The sequence below is a fragment of the Jaculus jaculus genome, chromosome 5 (genome assembly GCF_020740685.1).
Source record: "Jaculus jaculus isolate mJacJac1 chromosome 5, mJacJac1.mat.Y.cur, whole genome shotgun sequence".
Lineage (NCBI taxonomy): Eukaryota > Metazoa > Chordata > Mammalia > Rodentia > Dipodidae > Jaculus > Jaculus jaculus.
Window position 1 is genome coordinate 169,325,693 of NC_059106.1, and position 13,032 is coordinate 169,338,724.

At 51.4% G+C, this 13,032-nt stretch overlaps 1 protein-coding gene and 1 long non-coding RNA gene across 7 annotated transcripts in view; one reads left to right on the plus strand and one right to left on the minus strand.

Annotated features, from left to right (window-relative positions):
• Positions 1-4,631: 4,631 nt before the first annotated feature.
• LOC123460848 lies at positions 4,632-7,397 on the minus strand. The gene is made up of 4 exons (XR_006637243.1): positions 7,311-7,397; positions 6,048-6,082; positions 5,855-5,933; positions 4,632-4,907 (listed from the first exon to the last, which is right to left on the minus strand). It is a non-coding gene; the product is annotated as an uncharacterized LOC123460848 (long non-coding RNA).
• The window catches only part of Ltbp1 (latent transforming growth factor beta binding protein 1), a 423,409-nt gene continuing 417,582 nt past the window's right edge, over positions 7,206-13,032 (plus strand). For 5 of the 6 annotated variants that reach the window (XM_045150784.1, XM_045150787.1, XM_045150789.1 and 2 more), the window contains exons 1-2: positions 7,206-7,660; positions 8,631-8,701. In XM_045150784.1, the coding sequence (XP_045006719.1) occupies positions 7,221-7,660; positions 8,631-8,701 (511 nt within the window). In that variant the 5' untranslated portion in view covers positions 7,206-7,220. The remainder of the gene's footprint in view (positions 7,661-8,630; positions 8,702-13,032) is intronic. The other variant, XM_045150790.1, reaches the window with a different exon arrangement.

Here is a 13,032-nt window from a genome sequence, read left to right on the forward strand (position 1 = left end):
GGAGAATCAAACCTGGGTCCTTAGGCTTCAAGGCATGCACCTTAACTGCTAAGCCATCTCTCTAGCCCATAAAGTTTCTTTTTAAAATTCATTTTATTAGAGAGAGAGAGAGAGAGAGAGGGAGGGAGGGAGGGAGGCTGTGGGAGAGAATGGGCATGCCAAGGGCATTCAGCCACTGTGAACAACTCCAGATGCATGTGCCACCTTATGCATCTTGCCTACATGGATCTGGGGGAATTGAACCTGGGTCCTTTGGCTTTGCAGGCAAGTGCCTTAACCACTAAACCATCCCTCCAGCCCCCACTAGTTATTGCATGTGTGCATAGCATGTGTGGGTGCACGCGTCAGCACAAGCCGCAGGAGAGCAGCGAGCGAGCTGTCCTGGGGCTCACGTGCACACTGCTCTAAGGTCGGGACTCGCCTTGGACCAGGAGCTGCGTTTTCACTCCCACAGGCTGACTAGCAAGTACAATGATTTTCTGCTCTCTGTTCTCCTCAGGACCAGGGTTACAGGCCCGTGTGGTTGTGTCACCTTTTTGTTTGTTTGTTTATTTTTATTTATTTATTTGAGATGGACAGACAGATATAGAAAGAGGCAGAGAGAGAGAGAGAGAGAGAGAGAGAGAGAGTGAGAGGGAGGGAGAATTGGTAACCCAGGGCCTTCTTGGGCATCTGGTTTATGTGGGTCCTGGGGAATGAAGCCTCGAACCATGGTACTTAGGCTTCACAGACAAGCACTTAACCACTAAGCCATCTCTCCAGCCATTTTCTTCTCCTTCTCCTTCTTTCTTTTTTTGTTTTTTTTTGAGGTAGGGTGTCACTCTAGCCCAGGCCGGCCTTGAACGCATGGCAATCCTCCTACCTCTGCCTCCACAGCGCTGGGATTAAAGGCGTGTGCCACCACACCCAGTTTTTTTCTTCTTTTTTGAGATAATGTCTTACCATGTAGCTCAGTCTGGCCTTCCTTCCCCATACTAGGATTATAGGTGTGTACTGTGATGCCTGGGCCTTGCCCCTGGTTGTGGAAACAGTTGAAAGTACAAGAGAGAGGACTATGTGAACCGGGGGTCTCTTTTGAGGATTTGATCTGTGCCCCTCTCCTTGTGCAGAACATGGGACTTCTCATCTTCTACTTTGTATGAGACACAAGGCAGCCAGCTACACTGAGGGTGTGGATTTAATTTCAGCCCAGCCTAGGATGCAGCGATCTTCAGTCGGGTCATGTTGCAGTCAGCTCCTTGCTGCTGGATAAGCATCCAACCAGACACAGCTTAGGAGAGGAAAAGATTCCAGGGGAATACCACCAATGGCCCTAGAAGCTGGCTCCCTTTCATAGACCCGAGCAGAGAGACGCCGCCACCAGCCAGCACCACGGAACAGCCCGAGCTCGGGCTGATGGGAACAGACCTTAGGCCGCGCTCACGATCGGCCCCCAAACACACCTTAGGGCTGAACTCCAAGATCCCACCCTCCTGACGTCTCCTGTGGCCCAGCAGGGCTCTGCCCACAGAAGACTGGCATTCAAGCCTGAGTCCACGGGCCACACAAGCACCCTGTCTCGGGTCAGAGCTGGCTCGTGTTGGTCAAAGGCTGCAGAATGACAGTGAGCCAGCGTCCTGAGCGAGCGCAGCTGCAGGTCCTGTGGCCCGTGCCCTTTGACCCCTCCAGGGCCGGGACCATGCCCAGCTTCCCTTCTCCTTCTGGCCAATTCTGTTCTCCCGGCATTTCCTGATTTCCCCTTTCCTTACCTCTGTTCCCTTCCTTTATTGTTGATTTCCCCTTTCTTTTCCCCATTCCATTCCTCTTTCACTGTTGCCTCTACCCTTTTGCCCCTCTTTATACTGCATACCTCCCCCTTCAAACCATTTCTCCTTTTCTCCTGTTTTCTCTTTTGCATTGTCAGCTGCTGTGCGGCTATAATGAAGTACCCTAGGCAGTTAACTTGTAAGAGAAAAGGTCCCATCCATGATATCGTTGGGCCTCGGGTAAGGCAGCCCATCACAGTGGGAGCGTATGGCAGAACAGACTCTTTGCCTCCTGACCTAAGAGACCATGGTCCCACAATCCCCTTCTTGGGCACACTCCCAGTGGCCTCAGGACCACCCACAGATCCCCTCCTGCTGAAGGTTCCTGTAGCATCCCCCGGTGGACAAGACTCTCCCACATGGGTCTTCAGAGAACACTCATGCCAAGGGCACCTGCCTGGCTGCCCTTTTATCACCCCTCAACCTCGCTCTTTCACTCTCTTCCCCTTGTGGGCAGAACCCTGGCTCTCTGTGGTGTGTCCTTCTCCCTCCCTTTCTGTTCCTAAGAACTCCATGATGACGCTGAAGGACAGAAGGGGACCCATGACATCCCTGGCTAAGGAAACACAGGGGAAGCAGATCAGCTCACAGGCGTCCACTAAATTTCATTTGTAGCTGACCTCGTTTTGTTTTTGGTTTTTGGAGGTAGGGTCTCACTCTAGGCCAGGCTGACCTGGACTTCACTATGTAGTCTCAGGGTGGCCTTGAATTCACCAAGATCCTCCTACCTCTGCCTCCTGAGTGCTGGGATTAAAGGGGTGCGCCACCACGCCCGGCATTGTAGCTGATCTTAAATGTAGGAAAAGATTTTCAATTATAACACCCATAAAGTGTAAAGATGAGGGAACCTGGCTGCACTTGGAGTTTGACTAATGGTCTCAAAGTGCTTTAAAATGTTTGGTATTTGCCAGCCTCTCTTTCTTCCCCTAATCTTTAAACCCATGAGTTTTTTTTTTTTTTATGGGAAATATAATCCTCTTTTCTGATTCATTTACACTTAGCTCATCTGAGTATTGTTTTGTGAAAACCATGTGAAGTCCAAGAAATTTTATGAGATCTTTGAAGCTTGGTTTCTGAACCAGGAAGTTGTGTACTGCCAATAGAAATGGACTTTGAACCCAGTCGGGGCAGGGCAGGGAGGCTGGACCCAGGGTGCATGGCATTGAGCTGGGACTAGACTTGGCGAAGGCTGGTTTGAGGCCTGACAGAAAATGGGCTTTTGCTTTCAGGGTTACAGTGAGCTCAGCGTGCGAGGCATGAAGCCGTCTCATGTGATGTTCCGTGGGAGCCTAGCACGCTTCTCAAGGGTTATCTTGCTAGTTAAGTAAATAGCAAGAGACTCACGTGGAAAACTGTGACTTCGTTGGTGTCTGCCAGCGAGCAGCCCTTGAGCAGGACTGCGTGTTCATACGTATGCTTCCGTATTCAGGGTTGGGTGTAGACCCACATATGTTCAAGCCTGGGTATGGTCTCTCGGGAATGGGATTAGCATTCACAGTAGACATGATTCCTGAGGTTGTTTCACAAATAATCTGAGTGTATGTTGCCCTAATCTGTCACAAGGTAAGTTAGAACTGAGTTAAAGATTAGTCAGAAATGCCCACTTGTGCACTGTTGTGGGCTGAGAGAACATGGTATTGTATATTTTATTTTTAAAATGTTTATTTATTTATTTACAGGGGAAGAGAAAGAAAGAGGGAGGGAGGGAGGGGGAGAGAGAGAGAGAGAGAGAGAGAGAGAGAGAGAGAGAGAGAGAGAGAGAATGGGCTCAGTGCCTTTAGCCACTGCAAATGAACTCCAGATGCATGCATCACCTTGTGCATGCATCTGGCTTACGTGGGTACTCAGGAACCGAACCTGGGTCCTTAGGCTTCACAGGCAAGCGCCTTAACTGGTAAGCCATCTCTCCAGCCAAATATTTTATATTTTCAATGATAGAAATCACTTTTCGCTCAGCCCTAGATGCAACATCTTCATCATCCCCTTCCAGGCTCAGGGAACGTGGTGGATGGGGTGGTAGACAGGATGCAAGAGCTGGCGGGGTGGGGAGAAGTGCTGTGGGGTTCTGTCATCTGGACGTGATATGGCCATTGTACTCATCATCACAGCACCTATGGCTGCCGGCGCGTGATGGGGCCAGTGTGCAGCCTGTCACCGGCGGGGGAGGGGCTCATGGCCCTCCCCCCTTCCCGAAGAGCTAAGGGTAGGCAGGGGTTGCTGGAAGATGGGCAGTCATTCTCTTCAGTGGTGCCTCAGTGATGGAAGAGGGGTTCCGTGGGATGGAAGGGGATGAGAAAGGGTAATGGGGGCCTATGTAATAAAAATACTGTATGTATGTATGTATGTATGTATGTATGTATGTATGTATGTATGTATATCTGGGGCTGGAGAGATGGCTTAGTGGTTAAGCGCTTGCCTGTGAAGCCTAAGGACCCTGATTCAAGGCTCAATTCCCCAGGATCCACGTTAGCCAGATGCACAAGGGGGCACATGCATCTGGAGTTTGTTTGCAGTGGCTGGAGGCCCTGGTGTGCCCATTCTCTCTCTCTCTCTCTGCCTCTTTCTCTCTCTCAAATTAATAAATACAACTATATATTTTTAGGGCTGGAGAGATGGCTTAGTGGTTAAGTGCTTGCCTGTGAAGCCTAAGGACCCTGGTTCGAGGCTTCATTCCCCAGGACCCACGTTAGCTAGATGCACAATGGGGCACATGCGTCTGGAGTTCGTTTGCAGTGGCTGGACGCCCAGGTGCGCCCATTCTCTCCCTCTCTGCCTCTTTCTCTCGCTGTCTATTACTCTCAAATAAATAAATAAAAATAAACAAAATATTAAAAAGATATTACATCTATGAATATGAATATATATATATATGTGAATGAAACTGTCAAAGAACAAATTAGAAAACACTTTTCTGATTCCAAATCAAGGAATGCAGGCAGATTCCCAGATCCTGTGGAAAGTGAGGCTCAGACGGTTGGATGACTTGCTGAGGGTCCCACGGAAAGTGAAGCAGCAGCGCCAAGGTGGCCAGAGTCCACTTCCAGCCGCTTCTCCTGCCTGGGGACGGTTCAGATAGATGTCCTCCGTCCATCCGTCCTGGTCCTGGGAGAGAGCCACCAGAGACCCATGAGCAGTAAAGTCTGGTCTTGCTGGTGGCGATGTCCCCGATCCTTTCCTCAGCTTTTCTCCCTCCCTCCCTTGTCAGAATGCTGCCAGCTCTGTCAGACACCGGGCTCTTCACTCCCTAACCACTGCAACTGGCCGCTCTACAGTTCCTTTTCGAGAGGGGAAATGTTCACCGGCACATGTGCGTTGCAGGTAGATGTTTCCCCTGCACGCTCTGAGTTGTATGCTATGATACAGGGCCATGGAAATAAAGGCCTGCCGAGAGAGAGAGAGAGAGAGAGAGAGAGAGAGAGAGAGAGAGAGAGAGAGAAGGAGGGAGAGAGAGGGAGAGAGGGAGGGAGGGGGAGGGAGGGGGAGGGAGAGGAGGAGGAGGAGGGAGGGAGGGAGGGAGGGAGGGAGGGAGATCGAGAGAGTGAGTGGGATCTGGTATTTTCTCTGTTGCTTAATTCACTCGTTTACCTTCTTTGGGGCCTCATTAGATCTTGTCTCCCCAACCAGACAGATTGCTCAAAGACAATGGCTTTGAGCCTTGTGAAATTATGTCTCCAGCTGGACCCAACCAAGTGTCTGCTTTTTCTGCAGAGCAGGTACTTAATGCATTGTTATATTTATTCATCTAAATTTGTATTTTTTAATACAGAACCCATGGGGGAAGGACAGGAGACAGCTTCTTAACCCTCTGCCTTCTTAATTTGCTTAGCTGGTTCGGTTTGGCTTTGCTCTGAGGCTGACCTAAAATGTCCCTGTCCAGATGTTCTTAGAGCCACTGACCATTAGGGCTGGAAGGAAATTTTAACCCCATTCATCTGTGTTAAGGAAAAGGAAGCTGGGGTTCTGAGGACAGAGGTGCACCTCCTGAGGTCTTTCAGCTAAGGAGCGGCAGTGTTAGCCTGGGTGTGAGGTCTCCTCCCACCCGTCCGTACCTATTTATCCCGTGACGGTGGCTTTCAGACCATGTTCTTACAGGAAGCGGTGTCCAGGCAGCTGGCCTGAGGTCCTCTCCTGCCAAATCAAACATTTGAGGTATTTATCCACTGTACAGAGAAGAATAGATGAATAGATTACTTCCTTAACTTTAAGTGATTTTTTTCCCATTAATACTTAAGTCATTCTCACCTGCTCTCTGTTGCCTGAAGTCAGTGCAAGCAGATCTGCAAACAAAGACAAGCTAGGCCTTGGAAATGGCCCGCTCAGTGAACAACAAAAAAAAAAAATACACGGCTGTGATCATAAAACCATGCCTTCTGCTGCTAACTTTGTTTTACATTCAAATGCTAGAGATTAAGATGTCATTATTTCCTGGTCTCCCCGCCCCCCCCTCCTCCCCCCCCCCCCCCGCCGCCAAAGGGCCATCACTCTTCATGTGATCTGGGGCATCTCCAAGCAGCGTGATCATGTCAGATCAGGGTCCCTAGAACCTTTGGGTGGGGAGGCTGCAGGGGAAACGTTAGCATCCGCCTGTGGCTGTCAGAGATCCTCAACTTGGCATTCAGAGAGGCCTGGAGCTGCTGGGTCCAGTTCGGCCCGGGTTTTCCTCGCTTACACGGGCGCCCTCTGCTGCCCGCCCCGCGTCCTGCTCCGCCCGCGCTCGGGTACCAGAGGCTGCGGAGCCCGCCCGCCAGCGGTGCCCGGGAGAGAACGCGCTTTAGGGGGGTGGGGTGGGGGGGGACTCATCCCTTGGCCGTGGAGAATTCCGCGCACCCCGATACTCTTTGCAGGGTCTGGACACAGCGTTTGAATCCCTGCCTCTCAGTCACTATCCCCGCAAACCCTGATAAGAAAGTGCTCGGACTTCCAAACCCTTCGGGGCCGCTGGCAGGAAAAGGCCTGGGGGTGGTGGTGGTGGGGGGGACCGGTGACCTGGTGGGGGAGTCCCTTGTCGGGGTGCCGGGAGGAGGAGACCCACGGTCCCGATCCCTGGAGGCGGAGGGGGGCCGGGGTGGGGGGCGTCCTCCCGGCTCATCGCACGCTCTCCCCAATTAGGACCTGGGGCCTGACGTCACGTCTGCCGGAGATTGGCTGTTCCGATCTGACACTCGGGGAAACTTTTTAAAGACTTTGCGGCCGGGGCTGCCTGCGAGCGTGCCGCGCGCTCACGGTCGCCGCAGCCCCGGGCCCGGTGCGCCCCTCCCCCGGCTCCTCCGGCGTCGCTCTCCCGGGCTCCCCACCCCGCCGCTCCCCACCTGGGTGGGGGGGGGTCCCCGGGGACGGTTGCCGCGAGCTCCCTCCCTCCCCCGCCCACCCCCGTCCGCAGCCGGCCACCGCGTCCCCGGCCGCCTCCGGATCCCGATGGCCGGGGCCTGGCTCAGGTGGGGGCTGCTGCTCTGGGCAGGGCTGCTGGCGTCGTCGGGGCCCAGCGGTCTGCGGAGGATCACGTACGTGCTGCGCCCCGGGGGGGGGCCCGGCTTGCCTCTGGGAAGACCCCCGCGCCCGCGGACCTTCAACGTCGTGCTGAACGCCGGCTACAGCCGCGCCTCGGCCGCCGGGCCCCCCTCCGAGCGGACGCGCCGTACCAGCCAGCCCGGGCTCCGGCCGCCGCCGCCTCCACCGCCGCCAGCGGAGCCCGCGCGCCCGGGGAGCCCCGGCCCGCAGCCGCAGCCCGAGCCCGGCGCGCACGCCGCCGCCAAGCGAGGCCGACACGTCGCGCGCTCCAAAGCCGAGACCCCGGGAGGCGGCGGCGGCGGCGGGGGCTCCGGGCTGCGGGGTCACCCCAAACAGCAGCTGCAGGGGTAAGCCCGCGCCCCCGCGCCCCGCGCCCCCCGGCCACCTCGCCGGGCTTTCCCCGGGCGCATTGTTACCCAGCCACCGGGGCGGCTGCTGGGTCAACACAAAAGGCATTTCTGCCCCCGGGGCGTAACCTCCTGCGCGCAGAACCCCGCCGCTCCGGGAGGACTTGGGCGTCCACATGAAGTCACTAGCTGCTGAATTCCCACAGCATCAGTGAAACTTCGCCCTGCAGCTAGCTCACTTTTAATTTGGGGGTAGCTCATGACAAAAATATTTCGAGGGAGGGCTGGCTGTAGAATCATCATCATCATCATCATCCAGTCCCTTTTCCCTGGGCCTGGCTTTGTGGGGGGTATTTTAGGAAGAATTGTAGGCCCTGCCTTGCCTGGCAAGTGTGGTTGTGTATGTGGGGGTGGGGGTGAGATAGGGGGTCCGCTGCTCTGGGGCTGGGGAGGAGTTCTTAGCATAGACACCGGTTTGAATTGGAAAGTTTCTGTTAGTGGGTATTGGTAAGTTTCCTCCCTCCGCCCCATTTAATCACAAGTTGGGGTGTTGGGGGGGCTTAATTTGTGCATTCGGCTTTTTTTCCCTGTAGGGCTGTTTCCCCGGGTGATGTGACCGCACTCTTTTTTGGGGGGGAACACTTGTCTCTGCGGTTCTGTTGCAAATCTGGGCCCAGAAAATATGTAAACTGTGTTAATCTGGGGGTTAAGACAGTCATTTGTCTTAGTCCAGACCATTCCTGCTACATTACCTGTAGCTTCCTGGTTTTCCCTCCCTGCCCAGACAGACCACATCCTGACCTTTCCTCTTGGACAACTTTGGGTTATGCATCTTGGGCACCCCTAGGCCTCACTCAACCCCCTATAAGGCGCAAGAGGGAGACGGGCTGTTCAGGAACTTGCTGGAAGCTTGGGTTCTGGGGAGGGCAGCTTCACCGAAGCTGGGCTGAGGGTCACTGTTTTGTTTCAGGGTCAATATCTGTGGAGGGCAGTGTTGCCATGGCTGGAGCAAGGCCCCTGGCTCCCAGAGGTGCACCAAACGTAAGTCTCCATGCTGTGCGTGTGTGGGGGGGGGCGCTGGGGAGTGGGGGCTCTCACAGGGTTAGCTGGAAGAGGCTGATGCTGCCCTGGCCAGGTGGAGTCTAAATCCCCCTCCCTCGTGCAACTTTCTTACCCACTTGGGAAGGGCTGGGTCAGGGTCACCCCAGTGCCAGCAGCCAGCACTGTACCACTCATCCTGGATTCCGGAGCGTCCGTCCCAGGCATTAATCACTCTGTCTCACCTGTGAGTCAGCTGCTAGAGGGGGAAAGCCCATGTGAGGAACCAGTGCAACCGATTTCAAAACCACACCAGCAGATAAGAAGCACGCTCAAGGACGAGGGAAGTTGAGGAAGGGGAAGTAGGAATCTTTCTGGAATAAGACATGAGGGCCGTGGACGGGCTAGGCAAGTGCTCTGCTACTGAGTTACGTCTCCTTTTCGCTTTGTTTTTATTTTGGGCAGTTTCGTACATGCATATACGCGCCTGTGTGTGTGTGTGTGTGTGTGTGTGTGTGTCCCCCACCAAGCTGAATTTGGAGGTGCTTGCATAAGCATGGGTAGGGGGTAACTTAACAGTGGTGATGTCACCGCAGAGCATGTCTCCTTTTCCTCTGGCAACCTTGAACGGCTCCTGTAGAGGGAGTGGGGCCTCATGAGTCCCTCCCCTTTCCTTGATGAAATGGTGAGGGGCTTAATCTCAAGCAGGAAACCAAAGCCCTAAATGGGACATCTATATAACTTATTTATTTATTTATTTAAGAGGGAGAGAGGGAGAGGGGGAATGGGAATGTCAGGGCCTCTAATCACTGCAAACAAGCTCAAGATGCACACACCACCTTTTGTATCTGGCGTCACTTGGGTCCTGGGGAATCAAACTTGGGTCCTTAGACTTTGCAGGCAGGTGCCTTAACTGCTGAGCCATCTTTCCAGCCCTGTATGACTTTTTATTATGACACAGTCTCTTTACCTCCGTAGTCCAAGCAGGCCTTGAATTTGGATGCTCTTGCCCCAGTTGCTGAGTAGCTGGAATGACAGGCTTGGCATGATTATTTATGAATCCTTCTGAGAAGAGCAGCCAAAATTCTCCACCCCTGAGGTACAACTGTTTTCCAGAATGCTCCTGACACCTGGGGTCTCCTGCCTTGCTTCTCCAGTTAGTGTCCACACTTCGTGGTGTTTAAAAACAAATGTACTAATCATGCTTATATATAAAAAAAGGCCTGTCAGTGTTGTGAAATGAAGGATTAAATTCAGTGCATTTTGAAGGCCCTCTTGACAAGTTGATGCTGATCTGGCACTAACTAGAAATACAAAATGCTCTTTCTTTTTCAAAACATTCAGCATCCTTAGATGTTCTCTGCACAGAATTTGAGTCATTCATGCAGACAGGAGTTGTCCAAAATTTCAGCTGCTCATTAGTGTTTTGCTTTATAAGTAAAACTGAGTAGTGTGCCTGCTATATAGTTTGGGTTTTATAATACTGGTGGATGAGTAAAAATTGGATACAGTCATTCTGGTGACCTTGTTTGTTCAAAAATGCCTTCAGTCCTTGAGGTAAACAGAAGGGCATTGGGTGGCTTTAAATTTATGAAAAGGATGCCTATGTCTTAGGGTTTCTGATGTGATCAAGGGGCAATGGCTGATTTGAGCCTCCTGATTACTGAAGTCAAACCTCTGCGTTGGCAGTCCTCAGGGATGTGGGCATTTTGCATTCAATCATTGACTCTGAGTTTTAAGTCTCTTAGATCATACTCAACAGAAACGTGTCAGCCTTTTCCTGCATCTCACATGGCTCAGCTCAGGTCAAATGGCATTTCCCTCCTCTTCTCCCTGCAACACATCTGCTCAAAAGCTGATACGATGCGGTTTGCCTGTGACATGTAGATAGTGCCTCTGTGAGCGTTGGCTGGAGGTTAAGCATGTGGGGCGGGGGCTTGCGCATGGGCAGTGCTGTAAGGCATTCTCTGTCTCTGCTTCTTTCATGATCTCAAATAAATAAATAAAAATAAAAATATTAAAAAAAATAATGGGGGCTGGGGAAATGGCTTAGCAGTTAAGGCATTTGCCTGCAAAGTCTAAAGACCCTGGTCTGATTCCCTAGAACCCACGTAAGCCAGGTGTACAAGGGGGCGCATGCATCTGGAGTTCGTTTGCAGTGGCTGGATGCCCTGGCGTGCCCATTCTCTCTTTCTCTCAAATAAATAAATAAAATACTTAAAAAAATAATAATGGGCTGAGGAGACGGCTTAGTGGTTAAGGAGCTTGCCTACAAAGCCAAAGGAGCTCGGTTCGATTCTCCAGGACCCACATAAGCCAGATGCACAAGGTGACGTATGCATCTGGAGTTCGTTTGCAGTGGCTGGAGCCCCTGGCGTGCCCATAGTCTCTCTCTCTCTCTCTCTCTCTTCCTCTCTCTTCTTTCATGCTCTCAAGTAAATAAATAAAAATATTTAAAATAAAAAGTGCTCTAAGGCTTCAAGAAGATTTCTTGGGAAAGGATGCGATTGTATGCCTTTTCTGAGAAAGGGGTGGTCCTCTACTCTCCCCTTGTCTGAGAGTTTGGGGATCCAAGGATGCATTAGAAGGAAAATATGGAGATCTTGAACATTGCCTTGTGGCTTCTGCTTCTCCTGGACAGAGAAGCGTTTGCCCACGATTAGCTGGGCTTGCCCCCTGGTGATCCAGGGAGGCCACAGGCCGCAGTTGTTCAGAGCTGTTGGGCCACACAGTTGCTAAACTGCATTAACCCCCTCAGTCCCTAGAAGGCGGCCTGCAGACCCCACTGGGAGCTTGCGATGTGACACCACTTTCCTTGTCTGTGGTTTTCAACATTCAAAAGATTAGTTAATCTGCAAGCAAGCACTTCTAACCATCTCTCAGCTTAGATGATGAATGCATTCATTCCCAAAGCTATAAAGAGAAGTCATAGCCCCCTCCAGGAATAGTTGTATTTTTAAGAGATGCTGGGTAGGTGAGTGGTTAATGAAAACATAGCATTTATTTTATTTGCCAGGAAAAAGAGAGAGAGAGAGAGAGAGAGAGAGAGAGAGAATGAGAATGAATGAGAATGGGCATATCAGGGACTGTAGCCTCTGCAAATGCATTCCAGACACATGTGCCACTTTGTGCGTCTGGCTTTCTGAGGGTCCTGGGGAATTGAACCCAGCTTGTGAGGCATTACAGGCAAGCATCTTAACCGCTGAGTCATCTCTCCCTGAGCCTCAAAGATGGGTGTTTTTAGTGGAAGAATTTCATATGTATCCAGATAGGACCACTGGAATTATCCCTGGTACCATAGAGTTTGTGTCCAAGGCAGAGCAGTGCGATGCCAGGAAGGCCTTAGGTTACTAAGACCTGAGTTCAGATGACGAAGCTCTCACTAGCTGTGTGGTCTTGAGGCATTTATTTGACCTCTCTGAGCCTGTATGTTCCCATCACAAATGATTAAGCTAAAATTACTCTTCCTTTGTGGGACTGATGGAGGCATCAAAGCGGGGGTGGGGGGCGGGGGGAGCTTTGCCCGAGCCAATGTTTTGTACTGGATCAGGTGAGTTCTGTCTCGTTTACATTATTAGTTGGCTTTCTTTCTCCGCCCCCTGTGAATGTAGCTCTACTGGGCTAAAAAAGCAGCATGAGCAGTTTATTACAGCTTGGGTATCAAAATGTTTGGGACTATGTTTCGGATAGTGCTATATTAGCGATTCTGGAATATTAGTATACACATGATGAGATACTAAGATGGGACCCAAATCTAAACACACAATTTGCTTATGTTTTCATATTCACCTTACACATAGTCTGGAGGTCACTTTTACAGTATTTTTACTGCGTGTGCATTGTGACACATTGGTCCCCTGAGGTTAGGAGTGGATTTTTTATTTTTACACTTGTGGTGTCTTGTTGGTACCGAAAAAGTTTCAGATTTTGGAGTTTGGATGTTTTTTTGGAGTGGGGGTGGTTAGAGATACCCAATCTGTACCTTTAAAGTAGTTTGGGTTGTTTGTGTGCTCGAGTGATTTATTTTAAAAGGGTTCCAAGAAGACTAAACACACATCTCTAGCACTGTTCATGTAAACATGTGATACTTAGGAGAGAAAGTCTCTCCGAAGTATTCATAAATTGGACAGGAACTTATAGACGATCCCTCCGCCATTTTGTGTCGCTCTGACTCCTTCAGTAAACAGCAGTGGCATTTAGGTGACAAGTTCACATGTGGTTTCTTTCCTTTTATCTTTAGTGTGCTGAGCTTGGGCAGGTGTATGACTTCTCACACACAGTAATACAGCGCTCAGTGACGTGTCAACAGGAGGCCCCCCCTTAGAATGGTCGTC